Consider the following 19,602-nt stretch of genomic DNA (forward strand, 5'->3'; position numbering starts at 1 on the left):
TGCATGGGTCCATCTCAGTGTGAGGTTGACTCGCTACCATTGCAGAGTCTGAAAACAGGACCGACATGTTTTTTTTTTTAGATCTTTTTAACATAACCTACTAGTCCAGCTATTTCAGTGCCACCCCTCTCTGACCAGACAATGACAATGGGACTTAGTCATCTTTTTAGCAAAAAAAAAAATGGAAGACAAACTCTCTGTCTTTGCTACTCTCACCACAGTGCTTCACTACGCCTACCCTCAACATGGGGCCGCCTACTGTTAACATGGGGCCGCCCACACGCTCCCATTCGCCAAAAACAGGAAGCAACATTTATAAGGAATTATGGTTTGAATGGTGTGGATAAAGATCCGATCAAAGCCAGTCCTGCAATCTAATGGTGAATTTTAAATTATTCCCAAAGGCTTGATACTTACTTATAAGCAGGGCCAAACATTTTATGATAGTTTTTTATTTTTTATATAAAACATGAAAAATATATTTTTTTACGTTTTGGCAATCAAAGACTCTGCTTCTGAAAACATATGTACACATTATTGCTTTCAATGAGATGATACAAATGCCAACATGCAGCAATCACTCAACGCTGAATGAAAGCCAGCATCGAGGTAATGGTGAAGCAGGTTAACCCTATCACTTGAAGTCTCTTCATCTTTTCCGTAAAGTTTGTACTTTGACGTTTCACTCTTGCTTTCCGTGTGTCAAAACTGGAATGTGCATGACATATATTTTTGAATGCTTTTCTGCTTTTGTTTTGATACTTCAAGGAAAACGTTTGGCACCCACAGACGGACTGCCTCAAGTTATTGGCCTAATTGGCATGGCCATACCCCTCTCAGTTGAATCTTTGATGTTTTTTGGCAACCTATTGGTGGTGAAACTGAATGTACAGTACTTATGCATTATTGAGGTTGACTTTCTGATCACCATTTAACGATGACGTTCATACAGTATATGCTTCTACAGCATTTCCATTTTAGAATTGATGGGAACAAAGCAGCTTCCAGAAGATTGTATCTTCATTATTTTCACATGAGCTTTTGACATGAATATGAGCAGAGGTAGAATATTGTCCCTTTCTCAAACACAGAAAATTAACTGTGAAAGCTGCAATTTAAGAGCATAACTATCTATCTATCTATCTATCTATCTATCTATCTATCTATCTATCTATCTATCTATCTATCTATCTATCTATCTATCTATCTATCTATCTATCTATCTATCTATCTATCTATCTATCTATCTATCTATCTATCTATCTATCTATCTATCTCTCTCTCTCTCTCTCTCTCTCTCTCTCTCTCTCTCTCTCTCTCTCTCTCTCTCTCTCTCTCTCTCTCTCTCTCTCTCTCTCTCTCTCTCTCTCTCTCTCTCTCTCTCTCTCTCTCTATCTATCTATCTATCTACTGGTGGATCCCAGAAGCAGGACTGGTAGTTAAAGGACAATTGTAATTTTGTATTGTGTTGTATTTTTTGGGACACACGGCCGTCTAGTAATCAATTGCCGCGTGTTAGCATTACATTGTTAGTTATTATTTAATTGCAACATAGTTGGCCTCGAAAAAAAGAACTACTTGAATTGAGTCACAGTGTTAACACATTTTACTATTTGATTGTTGTGTTTTATTTTGATTAAATGTATTTAATTTATTTTTGCATTGAGGAATATTTTTTATTTTAAATACACACTTCCCTTGAATCTTGTTTCATCTGAGTTAGGTTTTAGTTTAGCTCATTAGGGAAATATTTTACTAAGAATGCTCAAAACCTTCATACATAATTACCATAGCTATTTTCCAGTTTTTGTAATGGGTAGAAAATTTTGATTTGCTCATTTAGGTAGCTCAAATTATAAAAATGTATGAGCTCCCCTCATGTAGAACAAAGGTTCCCAACAGCTTTGAAAGAGTTACTGCTTTTTACTTCAGTTTTACGTGCATTTCCTAAATAAGAACGTATGCTATTAATATGCTGTTACTATGTTATTACTATGTTATTACCTGGTTATAATAATTAGAAGTAGGGTTGAGATATGCTCAGTCAATCACAAAAATATAATCAAATTATCGTTATTGCTGTTTATAACAAAATAGTGAACATTGCTTGGTATGAGGGCAATTAGTGATATACATAAATGCATTTTATGGTCATTTACAACCAAATTGGAATAATTGATCAATATCCAAAGACACTGATCATGTCAATGATTTATCATGCCAGTTAGAAATACATTTTCCTAGAAAATCACAACGAACCATCCTCTGTGAGCTATGTTTAGAACTAAGGCATGCAAATATCTCAGCCGTAGGATAAATTCATCATTTCGAAATCAAAATGGGTTACTTATATGACATGTATAGAGAACCAAATCTAAACTAAATCTATTGCACCCTAGTCATCCTGGAAGGGGTATTACCACTTGTGAGGACCCTTCTCAAGGTTTCTTATTTTCCTCATGCTGCGTTTTTTAAGATTTTCCTTGCCTGCATGTTGGTTTAAAACCACAGCCACTTCCAAACAAATATATAAAATTAAATCAGGGTAATATTATTTGAGACATGAATAACATAATGGAGGGAATAAAATACCTTGTGAGACAAAAGTAGGCTTTGACATGACTCCAAAAAAAAACAAAAAGAGGGGGAGAAAACAGCAACCAGGTGTGTCTCCATCCATATGTTAAGCAGCAACTGGATTACATTTGAGCGCTCCATCTGCACACTTGACCAGGCTGCATCCCGTCTGGATGATCCATAAGCAGGTTTAACAGACATTAGCATTAACTGCCATGACGCTTGCAACGCATGACTTACATTAATGCCGGGGTGGGGTTGGGACTGCTGCAGAAAGAGGCAGCCTGTCCAACATCTTTTCTGCCTGTTGTTTTCTAATAGGGGTGGGCAGATCTATCTAAATATTAATATTAACGAAACTAAACAAGTACTTGGATTGGATCTAATGTATACTAGTGTCCTGGGATCAATACTTCACTCCTCTACCAATTTATTCAAAGTGCCACTTCTTCATGTAGATAACCCAGCCCTTCTTTCTCTCACCCAGCGCCCTCTGCCACTCTCTAAATTTATGACCGATTGGTGACTGACAAGCACACTTTTAGCCCTCTACTTGCCTGGCCTGCTGCTGCATTCTGCTTGCCAGGCAGAAGAGAGGGCAAATTATGTGCAAAGCTAAAAATGACACACACAAAAAAAAAACAACAGACAAACAGCAGCGGAGTGTGGATTTTTTTTTTTCTTAACTACAAAAAAGATATAACTTTTGTGGTAAAGTGGTCTGCTTCTGTGGCAGTGCCACACATTTACACAAACCCATTACCAAAGTTTACCGTGCAGAGCAACACGCTGCAACCAACAGTGAGAATTCCTGGACAAAAACCTGTAAATCCGTTGTCACTATAGAGACATAGCCAATAAGAGACAATTGACACTTTATCAGCATTACATCAGTGTCTGAAATAACGTCTGCAAGGAAGCCGAGGCGTGCATCTTTTACACCGGGCGTAAAATTTAAAGTCTCTGCCCTGGTAGCCCACAACTATTTCAAGAAAGAAAAAAAATATATATTTCGTTTTTATTGTTTTATTTTCTATTTTTTTCAAATCAAACGTTGGCTTTACTCCGATTTAGAAATCTTTGTTCGGTTTGGAAATTTCGGAATTCCGGTTCGTTTGACAATTTGCATACTTGGCAGCCTGCATCGAATAACTGCGTGCTTCCGGACTTTCCCGAGCGTTATAAGGTCGTGCATTTGTATATAATTTTCCAAAGTAGACGCATAGAGAACACAAGAAAAATGGAGAAGTGGTTGGGAATCAAGCCAAAACCTTAGCCCCAGAAGAAATGTTCTACAGAAGCTAAAAAAATTGATGATGCTACAAAACGTAAACATACATTAAAAGCGTGAAAAGAGGAGTTCACATGGCTTGTAGCAGACGACACAACGCAAACATTGCATGGATAAAAATGAGTAAATACAGGTACATACTGATGGCTGATGGAAAACAGCAATTCCATATACATGCAATGAATGTTATAAGTAGATTTATAATAAACTTAATTTTAAAGTGTTTTTTTTTGCTATTAGTCATCTTATTGGGTTTTAAGTTGTGAAAAATGGTGTGGTAACTTTATGGCTGGGCAGGAAACTTTTCAGCGTTGTCTGCCCTGGTGTACGGTAACTTTTTTTCATGAGTTTCAGACACTGATTACCTTTTTTCTAATTATTGTAGACTTGAAGTTATTTAGTTGACATTGTTACACAGGTTTTGATTTTTGTTATGTCGCTGCTTTTTTGTTTGAGTCTCTTGGCTTTTGTTCTGAGAGTATTAATAGATGTTAAATTTTGCATGCAGTCATTTACTTAAAATTAAAAAAAAATACAGAGCATAAAATCTTCGTACTGATACTATAATAATTATAAACTAACTCAAAGGGGGAGGGCTCGGTTTTTCAATGACATTTCCTAGGAAAAACTCAGTATCAATTAATGCAACCATGTACTTTCTTTCATCGGATTGATATCAAAACTCCCACTATTGCCTACCCCTAACGCCTAATAAGGAATGACCAGACTTTTCATCCCCACAACATTTACAAAAGTTTACAATCACTATGGCGTATCTTTAATAGAACTTGAAATCCATATCCGGGAGGAAAAACAGATGGTCAAGTAGCAGTAGCTCAGGAAGTAGAGCGCTCGTCTTGGGATCAAGGGATCCCAGTTCGAATCCCGGCTCGTCCGTGTTACATGTCGAAGTGTCCTTGGGTAAGACACTGAACCCCTGATACCCCCAATAAGCAGGTTAGCGCCTTACATGGCTGCAAGGCTGCTATTGGGAAATGTGGAGCACATTGTAAAGCGCTTTGGGAAGTCATTGACTTGAAAAGCGCTATATAAATGCAGATCGTTTCATTTTCATTTCACCAGATCCAATGTCACTGTTTTTTATTTTTTTTCTCACAGAGCTTGCGTGACTTCAGGTAGAATTTCTCAAATACTTTCAACACATTAAAACAATTCATAATGCAAGTGAGTGTCCAAGCATCTTCATTTGGAATACCACAGATAAAAACGAGACATTGACCATATTTGGATTTGAGCAGCTTCTGCCTGACAGCGATAAAATAATTACTTCCCATATCTTTACCTGCATGGATTAATTTTCTCTATTTCGTCTGTTGAATAAATTAAAAGAGGGAGACTATCAAATTGACGTTTGCCTCTGTTGACTTTTCTAATTGCTACCAAAACGTTTTAGACATTTGGATTAATTTGTCATAACTGATACGTTTACCTTTAGAAGTGCAAGGAAACTATTTTTTAAAAAAATCTAAATCCTAACTGGTGGCATTTTGTCTGATAATAAAATTTGCATTGTTGATAAGTTTAAACCTTAGTAGACAACCAAAATAAGGAGCGAAAACATAATTGGATTTTGAACTTGCAAGGAGAGCAGGGAGATAAGCTTGCAGATAGGTTATGCCATCCTCATCTAAAAACACTTACCTGCCCCCGTTTTGTTTATTACATGTCGTAGGTTACAAAGACAGATCCACCGTAATGTGTGGATACAAAGAACAGCAACATTATTGGCTTTTGGCAACAATGATGTAATAAAACAACAAACATTAGTGTCAGTAATTGTCAAAATAACAAACTGTGATCTTCTTATATCATCTTTGGTGTCCAATATTAAAAACAGAATAAACTTATCATGAACACCATGCTCACCTAGAAGGAGCTGACATGATTGTTTACTACTGGTACACCCTCCCAAAAAAATGTGAAAAGCCGGGCTAAATAATTAAATGTTTTGATAACTTTGGGTCTATGTAGTTTGTATTATTTTAGCTTTGTAGCACTTGTTCTTGTTTGCACCACACAATGCAGTGACATCTAATGGTGATATTTTACACAGAGTCCCTGTTGAATCCGACCAATAGATAGCCTGCCAAAAAACACCCAAAAACATTTAGCTTGACTATTTGTGCCTTAAATATTTGAATCCTCTGCCAAATGTTACACCCACTCATACACAAACCACTGACTTGTCCATACAGGCCACCAGTTTTGTTTGGCACACAAACATCCATCATGAAGCATGACAAAGGGCCAAAGGTTAGAGTTTGCATAGGAGGACCAAGGACAGAGCCTGGGGGCCACACACATATACACACAATTCACATTCAAATGTACATTATGAGGCACGGATACAGGGCGTCCTGGACAACGAGGTCACCTCCCCTGCAGCGGCAAAATATATTTTTTTCTCCCTTAGGATGACAACGTCAGAACGGAACAACCTTCTTCCTCCGCATCCTCTTATTTCGTTTTTCAGGACGCTCTGTTTGCTGGCAGGTTTGAACGGATGTGTTTCCTATGAGTGATTTACTATTCAAACTCGGTATAAAATAATGTGTAGCAGAAATAACATAAACCTGAAAAATGGGAACCTGAGCGCGCTAGGTTAAACAAAGGAGTCAACACAAGGTAACGGTGTACCAAAAGGTAGATGCATTCCCACAATAGGAAGCCAGAACATATTAAAAAAAAAAAGAAAAAACATGAAATTACCTAGACCATGATTAATGCATTTGTTTCTTAACCATTTCTTTATCCATAATTTCATTTTTTAGTCAGAACCAGCGCAAATGGTAGAGTCAATCGCATAATGTTTACTCACAAGTTTATTGAAATATAGAGGAAAGTCAGCGCCAGCGATCTGGTGCTCGCTGGACGCGGAAAGCAAGCCGCTCACGGGATCAGAGAGTGTTCCGAATGCGGAGGCGGATCTTCCGGAGCGGCAGATCGTAGCGTAGTTAAACTGAAAAACAGATCGTTAGCTGGGACGGAAGATCAAAACGTGGTCGGGGTCAAAAACGGGTCGTTAACCTGGACGGGTGATCAAAATGTGGTCAGGGTCAAAAAACGGGTCGTAGCAGATGGACTGACAACAGGTGAGTGAAAGGACTGAGCTTAAGTAGGACGTGGTAACCAGCAGCAGCTGGCGCCAAACGAGCGGGCACAGGTGGGTGTAATGAGTAGTCATAACATTTTTAAATTTTGACATTTTGTTTCTTAGGAAAAGCACAACTAAAACAATATGTTTTGAAAGATTCCCTGAATTAAAGCATCTTAAACAATAAAGCAGGTAAAGTTGAATGATACAAAAAAAGTTGCATTTTTTTTAACCAGAGTCAAAAGGATACTTTTAAAAAAGATGAAACATATATCATGCACGGCTTTTTTTTTCACACTTTTTTTCCCGATTCATAATATTACATTCGAGTGCCTACCATGGTTGTTAAGTACATTTTTGAATGGCATATTTCCACAGAAAAAACAAAAGGCATTACATTGTTCCTTTCTGTTTTGGTCTCTTGCAAAGCAGTCTTTACACTTCCACTTCAAAACGTGTAACTGTCTGAGTGTGTATTTTCATAAGTGTGTATTTGAACACTGGGAGGAAGTCCTGAGTCAGATCTAAACAAATACAAAGGGTTGTGTGTGAGTGTGTGTTTGAGTTAAAATATATAGAACCATCAGTGTGCAGCAGCACGTAGGGTTGAGATTCATGCCCGCCTACGCTAGTGTTTACGTGTTGTGTTGTGTGCGTGTTGTTTCCTGGCGCATATTTCACACTTTTGACAGGAAGTCAATTTCCTATTTGCAGTTTGTTGTGGCGGCGATTGGTCGGGTCAAAGTTGATATGTCTTGCCAACGACCAATCGGATCCCCCCTTTAATATTATTTACCTTCCAAGTTGACTTGTTATGTGAGCATGCAGCGAATGACTTTGACATCATCTTTTGACTGCAGCTGAAATTCGTGTTATCTTGATCATTTCATTTCCGTCGATTGTTCTGCTTGTGTGGCATATTTGAATACTAGTTAATGAGCGTTGCATTTGCAATTTATCAAACTTTGTTTAACTCATTCAATGCCGTAACATATAAATATGTTGTATGAAGCATTGTCCCTGAGTCCCAAAAAATAAATATATGTTTTTATTGTTTTATTAAGAGAAAAAAAAACATCATAAAGGGTTTCTCTCTGCAAGACCAGGTTTCCCACTAATCCCGTGTTTGTGTTATAGTCGCCGATGATTGTGAACTGCCCTTCATCTGCAACATCTCAGTGGTTGTTCAGGTTGATTTTTATTTACTGTTCATTTTATGGTAGGTTTCCTCCTTCTTCAAAGAGATAGCTAGCAAAATTTTCACAAGTGATATTGTATCATATCAAGGACCACATGTTTTTGCCATTCATTTTCCCTCAGTCATGCCACTTGCAGCTTTACCTTTGTAAATCTTTAAATTCTACATGTAGCTGAATTGTGGAATCCCAAGCCGCCCAGATGTTGATGCCAAATTCCCCTGGTTGACTTAGTATTTATTGGCTGGGGGGACAATTGTCACGGAAAGCTTGTCATACCTGGTTCTGTTGCCTATTTTGTCAAATCTGAAGGCTCTTGTTATTATCTGAAAGGTCTGACGTTACATTGTGGCCTGTTAAATAATCTGTAAATTAGCATATTTTTACTGAACTGACCTTACATGTCTTGACAAACCTTTAATTTGTCTTCGTGTAGATTGACTGGCAAAATCCCTTGTCTCTCATATGAGTAGGAGAGGGGCTGGCTGTTATTGTGTTCACTGACGGTCTACTTCTGATTTCAGTTTTGGCAGTAGATAGTGTTTTATAAACTTGTTTTCATAGCCAGGTTGCAACCGACCCTAACACTACAAATGTAACAATTGTAATTAGAGTGTTTTATATTGTAGTGGAAAACATGTTTTATACTTTATTTTGTTGAACTAGACATTCTTAACAAAGTCAGAAAGCCTTAATGCAATAAACAAATGCAGGTGTTTTTGTATTACAATCCAAATTGGGTCGGTGGCAACCCTAACACAGAGGAGAGTGAGACATATGATTTAAGTGACCAGTTGATCAGGCTGACATAACAATGGTTTGAGCTGAGAGAGGGAACCATCAAAAACATGGAGACAGCCTGTCCTGGAACCCATATGCTGTCACTGTCCAATTAAGCAGGCAAACACAAATATATATAAAAATAAAAGTGTGAAAGTGTGACATAATGTGATGTTGGTGCTTTTAGACTTTTATTTGTTATTGTTTTTTTTTCCCTAACTTGTGCTGCCTTGGAAGTCATATTTATGAAGTTGTGATCACAGTTTCATGATGGCGTCAGAAACGTTCTACACACATCACGAGTCACTTATGTTTCATTTCAATTCAAGTGTCATGATTGGCATGGGACCAAATATACAATGTGTATACCATGTTTATGATATTTAGTGTTTATGTACCTTTAGCTTCACATATTGATGAAGTCACTTTACATTCTTGTGCATGATTTTTACAGCTTGTGTGTATGTACTGCAGGGCTTTGGAACATATTGAGCCCTTAAGATAGCATGATGCTGCTGTCCCAGTCTCTCTTTTTTCCTTAAGTCAAGATGGAGACAGGACAGACTTAAACAAAAAAATAAAAAAGCCCTCTTCTTTAAATGTGGGAAGGCGGGAGCGAGCGGGGGAGTTTGGTTGAAGCGTCTGCAGCGCTTCAGCCAGCACCTTCATTGTGCAGCACACAAAAGAGCAAATCAAAAGGCGGCCGAGTGTGCCGATGTGCCATGAAAAGGCAGAAATTCAAAAGGCCCCACGGATTATCGACTTCAGCAACGCACACGCCCGAGGCCAAGGACGAGGTTGGACCTTTCTCGTGCTAACATGCTAGTGCTGCTGTTTTTATGCTGCTTTCCTTAATTAATCTTCTTTTTACTGCTTTTGAAAATCGGAACACCTGCAAACAGGAATGATTGTGTCGTGACTCCGCAGTAACCAATGGAAGGTCTTCCTTGACACATCGACACAGTTTACGCTTCATCTCCATTACATTTTGGGGGAGCTTCCAAAATGGCCCGATGCCATGGATTAATGTGTTTATTTGCTAAAAAAATGTAGCTTCGGAAACCTCTGAGTTCACCAGCGGGCGACAGTGTTGCGTTATTTCTCAATGGGTGTGGTTATTAAAGAACAGCAACATGATTGGCTCATGGTGGCAATAATGTGAACAGTTAATAATTGCGGGGACAATGAACACCAGAGCACAATAATAGTAAAAAAAATGGCCTATTGTATGTAATATTCTTTGCAGATGTCCAATATTAAAAACAAAATACACTTACCAGGGTGCAATTGTAAGAACAATAAAACAGAAGGATGGGTTGAATGGAAGACGCATAAAGAAAGGGGAAATCTGCAATGTTAGAGACAAAGGAACAGAAAATGAGAATAGGGAGAACAGGACTTAAGAGAAGAACACATTGGGAGGAGGAAGACAATCGTGTGAAAAGAAGGTGAGCTGAAGCAACAAGATGTTTGACATGACATGGAGGATAAGAAGAGTACAAAAGGAAGTGAAAGAAGACTAGATGTAGGATGGAAATGATTATCAGGACATCAGAAGATGAGGAGGACGGAGAGGTAAGAAAGAAGACGGATAGAGAATGAAGAGCAAGACTCCTTTCATCTCCAGCTGACAGCCAGATTCCAATTTGTCTTCCTCAATGACCAAAATTTTTCGCTCTTTCCTTTTTTTGTGTTTGCCTTTGCACTCATTCTCGTTGCCTCCTCTGCTCAGCTTGACTCATCTGGTCTGGTCCACTCTCTTCTTGTCTTTGCTTCTTGATTTTCTCTTCAACTTGCCTTAGAAAAAGTAAACACTTAGTGGCCGGTCAAGAATGAACCAACAGGCTTTGAGTTTCCCATTTTAACTAACTCTCTATACAGCGGAAATCAAGTCAAGTCACATTTATTTGGACAGCCCTAATCACAAAGAGTCTCAAAGGACTGCACAGACCACTATTACAACATTCCCTGACCGTAAACCTCCATGAGGGCCATGAAAAACTCGAAAAAAACCTCGGCATCTCCATTCAATTATATCCAGTCTGCAATGGGTGTTGCATAGGCATCAATAGACAATGCACAATCAAGAAAACATAAACATAAGTAATAACTGAAATCATGCAAACATTCCAATTGACAGCGTCCTTTCCTAAAATATCAGCCAATGCAGCTGTTTCTATATCAAAAATGTTCATCCTGTTGCCTGTGGGCACAGGGTAGCTCCCTAAGACCACCTGAGTAGCCCACAGACTGGTTTTGAGGATAAAAACATTGGTCATTGTGATTTTTGGAAAATGGGTTTTAACTAGCATGCCGATTATTGGTTTACAGGGTCTATTTTGTTTGCAACCGGGTAATAAAACAGCAATAACATAGTAACTGAATAGTAATAACATTTTAATTAAGAAATGCATATACAACGTGTAACTCTTTGCCCTTACAGTAACAAAAAAGTAAGTAGTCAGCTTCAAAAAGGTTGGTGATCTTTGGTCTAGAAAAATGACATGCATCAGGACCAGAATATGTTCTATTGTGTAAAAGGTAAATGAAAGATAAGGAAAAGACGAACACATTCCTCGTCACCAATGTTCCGACTCGTGCCTGTGAACCGTCATGATTTCATTGAGGTGTGACATGTACGCTTGATACCTGCTGGTTTAGTGATTGTGACTATTGTGCACTTTCTTTTTTGGCCATGCTTTAATTATTTGAACGTTCCCATTGCAATTTTCCCAGTCTTCTGCTATTTTTCTTAAGTCACTGAGAAAAAAATCACTGCACGTATCACAACATCAATTGTTTTCAAGGAGGTTGTTTAATCATTAGTTTACTAAAATGCCCCTTATTTATTGTACACATTTCATCTCATATAAAGGTGTTTGCTTCTTTGTCCTGGTAAATCCATTAAAAACTAATATATAACTTATTGGCTCGCACTAAACTTTGTGACAAACCTTAATGAATACGTGTGGCCATGGTTAGCGTGTCCGCGACACAGTTCTGAGTTCAAATCCAGCTACCAGCCTTCCTGTTCGTAGCTTGTATATTCTTCCAGTTCTTGCACAAGTTTCCTCCAGGCACTCCTATTTCCTCCCACATTCCCAAAACTTGCATTTCAGGTTAATTGGCCGGTCCAAATTGCCATTGGGTGTGAGTGAGCGAATGAGTTGTCTGTCTCTGTGTGCTTTGTGACTGGCTGGCAACCAGTTTAGGATGTACCCTCCCCACTGCCCGAAGATAGCTGGGATGGGCTCCAGCAGCCCTGCAACCCTACTGAGAATTAGCACTGCACAAAGTTGGTTGATGGATGGACAATGTAAACTTTGAACAAAATGCCAAAATAATATTTATTGAATGTCCTTCTATGTCGGATTCATGATAAGATACACCAACAAGCTGTTTCCTTCAAGCTTTTGTAGTTGTATTTTCATCTTTCAGGACAGATTTTTTCTCTTTCTCTTACATTAGTCTCTGGTAGAGTACATTTTGGCAAGCTGCCTTATTTCTATTAATTTGGCAATGTTTGGAAATTTTGACCTTTAAAGAGGCCTCCTATGCGGAACATTTTCTCTTTGTAAACGTTTTACATTTACAGTATATAGCGTTTTTCAAGTCAATGAAGACTTCCTTAAGCTCTTTACAATGTGCTTCACACTTTCCTTTTTACACACACTAACTAACAGATAGCAGTGTCTGCCATGAAAGGCAACTACCTGTTCATCGGGGGGGCATTAGGAATTCAGTGTCTTGCCCAAGGACCCTTCGACATATAACTCGGAGGAGCCGGGAATCGAACCTGCGACCTCGTGATCCCAAGACGAGTGCTTTACCTCCTAAGCTACTGCCGCCCGGGTTGCTATTTTCTGATACCTGCATATCATAAAATATATTAAGAAGGCTGAATTGAAACTATTGGTTGCTGTGCAAAACAGCCGTGATTAACTCACGTTTCAGTATTAGGAGAGACAAGGAAAGATAAGGAAGTAGCATCTTGCCTCCGTACAAAAGCAATCAAGAATGACCATATTTATTACAAAACATCTGCACAAGTATTCGGATACTTAACATAGACCGAAGGTGTCTTGTGGGTTGAGATATGTGGTTGCATTCATTATTTTGCTATTGTGGTCAGCGATGCACAAATACAGTTGTATACTACAGTAAGACCTCATGCATAACTCGGCCTGGGCTGTTTTTTTGGCCGGGCTTTGGCCTAGTTATCTTATCTCTAGCTTGAGCCTTCTAGAGATTGTGTGAAGGGAGTCCACACCTTCATACTCCTTGGCTTGCATATCTTTGACTACTTTTTCCTGGTCTTTCAACACCAGGGCTGTGGCGACGAAGGCCCAGCAGACACTCCACTTCATGAGGGTCCCCAGAAGGATTAACCTGGACCATAAATTGCTGGTGTCCTCCTACAAAGCCACAGTCCGAGCATTCTGACATTCGGCATAACCGTGTGGTATGCTGGTAGCACGGCAGCGGGTAGGAAAAACATGCACTGGGTAATCGACAAAAATCATTGTCTGCTCACTGCCCAGTCTAGAAAACATTGCCTGCTTGCAATCCCCATAGCAGATCTGTTAACATTATAAAAGACTATTCCCACCCTGGCCACAACCTCTATGACCTGTTGCTCTCTGGTAGATGCTACAGGTCCCTCAAAACAAGGACAAACAGATTCAGAGAGGACATTCTTCCACAGGTTGTGACCACCCTAAACAAACGCACAAAACTGTAAAAACATATCTCGTGATTGTCCTTTTTCTTTTTTGTTGTTGCTTCGTAAAACTGTGAAATATGGCATCTATTTACGGTAGATAGATAGATTTGTCTAGACAGACCTTGTGAATTATCTTAGTTTTGCTGCTAACAAATGTTATTGCACTTCTTTTCATTGCAAACATATTACAGCATATAGTGCCTTTTTCATTGCATAATTATTATAATTTAGGTCAATTTTCTTCTAAGCACTACGTCATTTTTTTTTTTTGCTTGTTTATCTTACAATAGTATTTTCTCTTTTTTCTCTTTAAAGTCATTATTTTACCGTGAAGTCCTATGCCAAATGTTGTTGATTACAATGATTCACAAGGTTGATATCAATGATAATAACTACTAGTCCATTCTATTCTCTAATTTTCTATTCTATTCTATTCAACTCTATTCTATTCTATTCTATGCTCTGGGACTAAGCATTAAATATAATTATTTTGTCATAATAAAAGCTCAATTAAGAATAAATTATTCATTAAAATAATTGATAATGCACTTACAACCGTTTTTAGACTTGTGGTATAATTTATACATATGCAACTATTTATACAAGAAAAACAATTGCCCCACGGGCAACACACACTGCTTGGCTTCGATGGCCGCTCTAACTTAACTTTGCAAAGAGGCAACAGAGCAGCCAACATCCTGATGTTATCTTCTTTTATTCTCTTTTAAAGTGACTGACATTACATCCAAAACTTACTTTTTAATAACCAAAGGACATAGTCTGACCAACCAAAACCCATAATGAGTTAACATGGAGTTTAAAATCAATGTTTGTCTTTCCGCATCACAATGTACTTTGAGTGTGCGTTACCGCCGCCCACATTAATGACAGCCGGGCGGCGGGCGACCCCATTAAAGATTGATTTCCATGCACATTAAACACAAATGGCAGCCATTAACGCGTTCTAATGTCTTGAAGGAGTTGCGACCGTTATGTGAAAAGTGTCCGGTGGCTCGCGGGCCTCTTTGCCCGACGCCTTTGTTTGCTCTGAGGCAATTTGCTAGCGACGTGCGACACTCATTAGCATCAAACAAATATTTGCCTTCTTTCCTCAGCGGAGTATAAGGGACTACAGTCGAAGGAAGCTGTTTGTAATGAGGAACACGTCGAATGGTTTCCTTTTTATTTTGCGCTTCAATCATACTTTACCAGTGCTGATAAATAGACGCGTCATCCGTCCTTCTGTAAATCTCTCAAGTGGCTCAAACAGCCTCCATTTGCTTCTGTTTTCATTAAGAAGGGCTTTGGATAATGGACATGTCCCAACGTTTTTTCTAAGTCTCCTCGTGACAGAGAGACTAAGTGCAGGAAATAAACTAGCAGATGACAATATTAAGGTAAAAGGCGATAAGAAGTATACACAACATACTTGCTTCCTTTAATAAAGCAATACCCATTTAAGCTCTTTTCTTTCCCATAGTGAACAAATTGAAGGGTCAAACTATGCTTTATATACTTAGAGACAGCTTCTTCACCAGGGCCATTACCATACTAAATGTGAGCACAAAGCTGTGTAAACATATGTTGCGACTTATTCTGGGGTATTTTTCTTATTTTTATTTTTTGCTTCTGCTAAAAGTAATTGTACAAACTAAGAAAACATATACCTTATGACTTAATTGTTTTTTTTTTTTTGTTACTGCTCGATATTATTGTGCTTATTTTCATTGAATTATTATTATGATGCACTATTGCTTTTCATTCACGAACATTACATTACACCATTATTAAGCTAATCTCTAAGCACTACGTAGCAAAATATGTTTCTTTCTTTTGTCTTTTATCTTGATAGTTTTTCTTTTTTAATATTTTAATTATTTGTTATATGTTTACCCTGGAGTGCCATGTCTAGTTTTGTTGCATACATTTTACCAATGTTAATATCAATATTAATAAAAGACTCAAGATTCAATGAATATGTCCCATGCACCACCCCAAAATGTCACATGAGCAACTATAGACATTCCATTCCGAAAGCGAAAAAGGCCTTTATCAACATTTCAGATTTTATTTTAAGTTCTAATACCCCTAATACAACACTAAGGTTAAGAATAACAATATTAATCATATTAATGATAACAATAATTGTGAAAATAAGATGATCATACGATTTTTATTTATTAATAAACACATTTTGGTTAAATTACACAAAATTGATGATATTATAAACACATGTAGAGTAAACCCTTGTATTTCCCAAGGGGTGCCTTCCAAAATGACCCAAAAAGTCAGAACTGGTAAAGTAGAAACCTTTATATATTCATTCATGTATTCAATTGTTTGTTCATTGCTTAAGAACAGACACAATTTAGTCTCACGTATTTGCTCAAATAAAGGTATTCTATTTTAGAAACATTGATTTATGTTGTTTTTTATTGTTATCATTATTGTTTAACAAATAACTTCTGTACTGGCGAATTTGAAAAATAATCTTTCCATTTTATTTTACAACAGTATGGATTGAGAACACAATTACCAATAAGTTAAATTATAATTTGCCGCCATTATGTGGACGTTACGAAAAACTGCATTTAACTTCAGTTTTTTTGTGACAGCAACTACATATTTTTCCATTATCAAACGTTTTGAAAAATTGCCAGCAGGTCAATAGGGAGTGCCAAAGACCCACATGTGGCTCACAGGCAAGTTTAGCAGGTCATTAACTCTATATTTGTTAGCAATATAAAACAACTTGCTGTGTTTAGCTAATCAGAATTAAAAACACAATGCACGATGACAATCTGCGTTGTAGAAAAATTGCGATGCAGCAAGCGAAAACTGTATTTAAAAAACAAAAAACAAAACAAAAAACAAAACAATAAACGGAATCCCGTTCATGTACCCTTACCTCTGGGGATTAAAGTTGGGCTTTGCTAGCCTCGTGGCACTCTTTTCTGCCATTGTAACTAAATGTGGCTAAAGATGCTATGCCAGGGTTGGTATATCTACTTGACAAATGTATTTTTTCTGAACTTGATTGCTTTTTAATTGGCATACTTTGACTTTTCTTCTTCTTGTTTTTTGTTTGATGTCATAAATTTGAAATGAACATCCTTTTTTCCCCCTTCCTGGAATTAATTTTTTGCTTTACTGCACTAGTGCCATTTTAAAGCAACTTCTATTTTGAAATGCCATCCTCTCATTTTTTTTTTTTTTTGCATGGCTTTTGCTCTTGTGCCTGGCGTGATCTGAGGTGAACTGAGGTGTAAGACGTTGCGTGTCTATCCTCTCATAGGTGCAGCGTCGTCCAGCAGCCAGCCGGAGCGGGTGGCCGGACTTAAAAGACTCCCTTAAGACAAAAAGTCCCAAAGAACAGATTTTTTTGGTCTTCTTTTTCTTCTTCCTGGTCCATTTAAAACCCCAGTGCACTATTTTCCCCAGTCCCATGTAAGGATTCTCTCGGAGCAGGGAGAATATATCTGGACGACTGGACAGAACTAAAGTTTGTGGGACTTCCATGGACTCACTGGATTATCATTTTTTCTCCCTCAAGCAACAACAATGCTCCGGGTCCCTCCCTCTCTCCTCCAACCCCAATTTTGTTAACTTTATGGTTTTGGTGCTCTTTCCGGAGGTCAGGGTGAAAACACTGGACAGAAATCCTGCCAGAAAATTCCTCCAAACAATCTGTGTTTTGTGTAATGGAATATTTTTTGAAAAACTATGAAACCACTGGCCTAAAAACACCAGAGCTTTTTTTTTTCTTCATCCACGTTTGTAACACATGACGTGGCAGGAAGTCTGATTACAGTTAAGCAGGGTGTCAATGATCTATTTTAAAACATAAAAACACTAACATTTGGAGTACACGAGCTAACCCCTCATCTACAACAAAGTAACAGCACTCAAGTTAACTACAACCTCCAAGCTCCTAGCTCTAAGAAAACCCTAATCCTTTACTCCATTACATGTTGACCTAAATTGACCAAGATTTAATGTTCTAATCCGTAATTTCAGGTGAATGAAAGCAATTACTAGGTATAATACAAAAGGCAAATGACCATCCAACCAACTAAACAACCAAGTAATCAACCAAGCATGCGATAAAGTAATTTAACAAATGATTTAAGGCCATCAATACAAATGTTATTACTAATGAACTTTGAGGATCATGCAGGAACCCCGTAGCAATTTGTTTTCAAATTACTTAAATTCAAGAAACGTAATCCATGATCTGATCCAGGCTATAAAGCTCACGGTTCTCCAAATTTTGACACCCCAAAACAGTTTTGACCTTTAAACTTTAACATCACTGAGAACCTCCTACCTTGAACCCCGAATGCAAACTGAGGTTTATTTGTAATCAACTCTAGTAATCGTCACATAAGTACTGTCTCACTCTTCTATTCTAGTTTCTCAAATGTTTGTCATGCAGCAAAAAAGGATTGGTGCTAGTCAATTTTTGTAAGCACTTTTTATTGATACATTTGCACAATTGAACAGTCCATTAACCCTAATCCTTATATGATCCTGATGCCCAAAAGCCTAAATTGAACAGAGCCTCAACCATAACCTTACCTACTATCATCAACCCTGTTTCTTCCTTTCAAAAATGTTAATTGTAGATACACTATATAGTGCCTTGACTTTTACTAAGATGCTAATCCCAACACATTGGCTCTGTCAATCATCACCTAAAAGTGAAATGTAATCGTAAAACAAGACATAATCCTTACATCTGGCATTCTGAAACTTCTGATGACATACTTTGTTAGTGCTGATGTCACTCTGCATATGACCATGCGTAAAAGTGGGATTACGAATACGTTGTACTTGATGCAGCCTCTTAGATAGATAGATAGATAGATAGATAGATAGATAGATAGATAGATACTTTGTTCATCCCCGAAGGGAAATTCACATTTCCAGCAGCATCCCTGAGCTGAGAACAATCGAGAACAATCGAAAATAACACGGGAGCTGCTGGAGTTAGGACAAATTAAGGATTTACCATGACTTCCTGAACGCTCCGGATACCCTGTTCAAACGTGCAATTATAACAGCACAGAATGTGTTTGTGTGATGTGTTTAAATACTTACAGAGACCACGTAATAGTTTGTTTAGCCCTTTATACTATATATTACATATATTATAAGCATTTTCTTTTGGTTATTTGATCCCTACCCTTAAAAAAAGGAAATAGATTCAAGTCGCTGACTAAGTTATTTGTTCAAGAGTTGCTGGCTAGCCGCATTGGCTAGCTCATGAGGCCGTATGGCTAAAGCAGCACACTATGCTAGTTAACTCACTTGAATGAATGAAGAGTACTCCAAGTGGACAAAGATTATTCAATCCCAGCAGTGGGTTACACTTTAGTGCAGGTTTTTCCCAGGACATACAATGACACATGCATAGCTTTGTAGGAATGAAGCAACAGAATTAACAGGATGATTGATTTGGTGCACGAGTAAATTTAAAAATAAATTTGTTTAAGAAAAAAAAGGTAATGTCAAGGTTTTACTGAACAGTTATTCCTTTGCTGTATCGCGGATTACTTACCGCGGTTTTGCTACTTCGCAGACTAGTAAATTGTGGTCTTTATTTTGATTGGCTAAACAGTTGCCCCACCCCTCTTCCACTTGTTTCTGCCTGTGCAACAATGACCTTGTGTTCTGATTTGTGCACATGTTGTACATATAATCGTTTGACGAACCTATACTATGTATGCACTAATCTTTTGCAACTTCAAGTTTCTGCCAAAACTATCATGTGAACAAAACGCTCTGGACCTACAATAGCACCAAAAGGCAGAGAAAGACACTTTCTATCACCAACAAATAGGACTTCTAAACCCTCTAAACTTGCTCTTTGGCGCTCAACAGTGTCTCCCTGACACTTTTCAAAAATGTTTAATAATGG

General features: G+C 38.0%; 1 protein-coding gene across 3 annotated transcripts in view; it reads left to right on the top strand.

Moving 5' to 3' along the window:
* LOC148359425 (protocadherin-1-like) overlaps window positions 1-19,602 on the top strand; it is a 167,826-nt gene that overhangs the window by 114,435 nt on the left and 33,789 nt on the right. The window contains exon 5 of one of the 3 annotated variants that reach the window (XM_088344656.1): window positions 16,978-18,526. The exons of the other annotated variants lie outside the window; for them this stretch is intronic. Coding sequence (XP_088200782.1) covers window positions 16,978-17,036 — 59 coding nt within the window. The 3' untranslated portion in view covers window positions 17,037-18,526. Of the gene's footprint in view, window positions 1-16,977; window positions 18,527-19,602 lie in introns of those variants that run through there. 3 annotated transcript variants of the gene reach the window in all.

Source organism: Urocampus carinirostris, chromosome 9 (assembly GCF_059441175.1).
Source record: "Urocampus carinirostris isolate Australia breed hairy pipefish chromosome 9, RoL_Ucar_1.0, whole genome shotgun sequence".
In the NCBI taxonomy this organism is placed as follows: Eukaryota; Metazoa; Chordata; class Actinopteri; order Syngnathiformes; family Syngnathidae; genus Urocampus; species Urocampus carinirostris.